The 3,459-nt window shown below is 37.4% G+C and overlaps 1 protein-coding gene across 1 annotated transcript in view; it reads right to left on the bottom strand.

The window, feature by feature from the left end:
- CNST (consortin, connexin sorting protein) overlaps positions 1 to 3,459 on the bottom strand; it is a 34,559-nt gene that overhangs the window by 10,144 nt on the left and 20,956 nt on the right. Inside the window, exon 8 of the mRNA XM_010139060.1 lies at positions 5 to 404. Coding sequence (XP_010137362.1) covers positions 5 to 404 — 400 coding nt within the window. The remainder of the gene's footprint in view (positions 1 to 4; positions 405 to 3,459) is intronic.

Below are 3,459 nucleotides of genomic sequence, written 5' to 3'. Positions count from 1 at the left end.
AGGAACCAAATCACTAGGCATAAAATCAGCATCTGTTAAAACCAAAGCATCTACCATTGGCTTAAGAGGGAGTCTCACTCCAGGCTCCCCAGCTGTGCCTTCTCTTTTTTCTGCATCCTTAGAGAGCTGTCTTTCTCTCAGCTGCAAACTGTTATCTTTACCGGCATCCCCAGACGACAAACAGCCCGGAGAAGGCCTGCCCACAGTCCCTGTGGACTGGGTGTGTGGCTCCGGTGTTGATTCAGCACTGCAGTGCTGCTCCTCCATGTGGTCCTTTCCTGCAGCTACCCAAAGGCTTGCTGCTGCTGCTGCTGCCTGTCTCTCAGTTTTGTTTTCACTTGGAGAATTACTGCTCAGTTGTTTATCTTCTTCCTTCGGTCCAACACCAGGACAAGTTTCAGTGCCTAAGAGCAACAGGAAAAGCAGTTCCAGTGTTTTTAAGGGATTCGAAGCATCAGCCCGGGGGAAAGGAGTATACTATGATATTATGATGTTGTTACCTAACGCTTTAAAATGCACTCCCATAAAGGGCAGGTATTTTATGCTCCAGTCAGAATAAAAGTTTCGTTAGTCGTCTGAAAAGCTGACTCCTGATTCAGCAAAGTATTTGCACACATTCTTGCAGGCAAATCACACGCTTTAGTACCCTCCTGAAAAGAGTTACTCTCCTACTATAAAGCACAATATGTACGTTTCTTTTTGAACAGACAGATCTCTTCTAAAGCGTACTTTATGTGAGTGCATCTCGTGGAGGCCTGGAGTTCAGACAAATGCACTTCATTACAGAAAACTGTGTTTTGATGCTAGGGTATCTAACGCACAGGGAGATATCCCCATTTCCTTTAAAGAAGCTGAAATCACAGTAATTTAATAAATTTTAAATCAAATTATTTTACGTAGGTAACTAGCTGCTTTCGGTTAATGCTAAATTAAATATCTAATTACAGTATTTTACATAGCGGAACTCATAAAAAGATGTTGCTTTTTGGATATGTAAGTTAGTTTGCGTATTAAAAAATGCAATTGGATGCATCTTATTTCACTGAAAAGTGATTTTTCTAATCTGATGTTTTAGAGAAAATCAAGGGTAATTCTACATAGCCTGTGAATTCACCTGTTGACATGATCCACTGATGAAGGATGGTTAGCCCAAGCTGTCAATAAAGTTATTAGACATTAGCCATTACGAAAAGCTCGAAGCCAAATCTCCACTTCTAGGCTTATGAAGAAAGACTTAGAAGACCAAAGCAAGCTAGCTATGACAGAAACTGTCCTTTATTCCATACTTTAATAAAAGTTAAGACTATGTTATAGGAGGACTACTGTTACAGTAATAGTAATAACCTCAAGCAACAAATTAATAGAAAACACTCTTCTAGAAAACACTCATTTGCACTTTTTGGTCCTAGTGAAAAGCAGGAAGGCCTTACAAATAAATTAGCGAAGAGATCAAAATAGGCCCGTATTAATTGTACACATTCTCACAAGAGTGACTGAAGATCTCTCCACCAATCTTATCCTTCCTCACCTGTTAAAACCTCACTTAAAATCTGAGCAGTGTCCTGAACTTGGTACATGAAACAGGGTTACATTCATTAGTCTTTAAAGGAAATGTTTGCATTAATTCATTGTATTGAACAATTTCATTAAATTTTAAACTACCCCTATTTTAAAGGATAATGAAATACAAGGTAGCATAGAAAACTCATGACTGGAATTTGAAAAAGAGAATATCCAACTGTCTCAAAATGCAGAAAAAACCCAGAACAACATTCATTGACAGATAGGCAGGGAACCTAGCTTCTGTAAAACACTGAGAAAATATATGGGAAAAAAGAAAAAAGAAACGAGACAGGGACTTCTTGAAAATTAGACACAGCTGAGTGGATAGCTCAAGGGATTTGTAACGGGATACTCAGTCCTTCACAGATAGGTCAGGAGTTCAAACACAGCCCGGATTATTGGTACCAGATTTTGTTACCATCTGTCAATTTTTCCTAGTGGATACATCCACATTAGAACAAGCATTTCTGTTGGCAGCCCCAATTGCAACAAAGATTAAATGGAATCGGAAATTAAATCAAATTCTTTATTACAAAAGGTGGCCCTTGAGCTCCAGGCTCTGTTCCTCAGAAAGTAATAAATGATCCTAGCTGTTATCTAACTACAGATGTATATGAACTGAGATGTAATGATCATTGTCACATTCCTCATCATATTTTCAGCAGCTTTCAGCGTTTTCTTTACATCTATTTCAAAACACCTGCTTTAGACAAACCATGCTTAGTGTAGACTCACGGCAAGTTAAGACAAATACTTGAATGGTTAAATTAGAAAAAATGCTTTTCTCTACTAAGTTTTCTACCAATGTGACAGATATTTTTTATCTGGCTTTCGGACGTATAACAAAGTGTCTGCTGAAGATTTTCTAGCAACGAAAGCATTTATGGTAATTTAAGAATTTTTTTCCCCCCAGAGTTACCTTAAAATTGACACTTGCTTTGTTCATAAACCTGTAGCTGCCACTTTTTTATCCTGTTAATCCAAGACAGCCTAGCAGAGAGTGCACTGACCTACTGCATTCCCCAGTGGAGGATTCACACTTCACCATCTTTGTCCCTCTTCCTATTTAAAAATAAATCCTGTATAACCTCAAAGAAAACATGGTATAAAAAGTTTCTCTCCACATTGGAAACAGGTCTCTGTGTATACACTGCAAACTTATGCTCAGGGTTTTATTAAATTCATTATTGAATTAGGTAAGGTTTCATGAAACACATAGACTTGATTAGTTAACACTAAGGCTATTAAGGCTTTCAGTCAGAAACTGAAGAAATTAATGTATATAGGATGTATCAAATCTCGTCTTTAATATACACCCATAGTTTTCAGGGCCCAGTTCTCTATTGGTAGACTCAAAGAGTAAGTCTGTCAAAAAAGGAAAAGGTATCAGGACAGAACATTCAAACTCTTGCTCAGAAGAGCAGAAAACTAATTTGGTGTTTCTCCCAGGAATCCTGACTAGCCAACTTCTTATAAAGCTATTTTTTGGTCACTCTCTCTCTCAGAAGAGGAATCTTGAATTCTTACGATCAGCTGCCTACAGAGGCTCAAACTGTGTGTGTTATTTTACCATATATATATTTATTTACCTTATATATATAAGTGTGATTTTACTTTAAAGATGCTGCCATAGTACAATGCGACAGCCTCTACAGTGAAATCTATATATCTCTACATATAACCTAATACTTCTTACTGATAACTGCCATATAAATTCTTTTTTTGTGCATGTGAATTACTATGAAGGACAATCTTCAAATCACTTGAGAATTTCCTTTTCCTGTCTTACTCTAAGTCAGATTTCTACTAGCTTCAGCTAGCAAGTGAAGTAGTTCTCCCTGCAGATTGGCAGATACATTTCTAAGAGAAGTGTATCTATTTGCTTCTCATTTTTCA

The sequence above is a fragment of the Buceros rhinoceros genome, unplaced genomic scaffold, assembly GCF_000710305.1.
Source record: "Buceros rhinoceros silvestris isolate BGI_N320 unplaced genomic scaffold, ASM71030v1 scaffold18986, whole genome shotgun sequence".
In the NCBI taxonomy this organism is placed as follows: Eukaryota; Metazoa; Chordata; class Aves; order Bucerotiformes; family Bucerotidae; genus Buceros; species Buceros rhinoceros.
The sequence above is the reverse complement of the archived record's forward strand: the minus strand, read 5'-3'. Positions and strand labels throughout refer to the sequence as shown.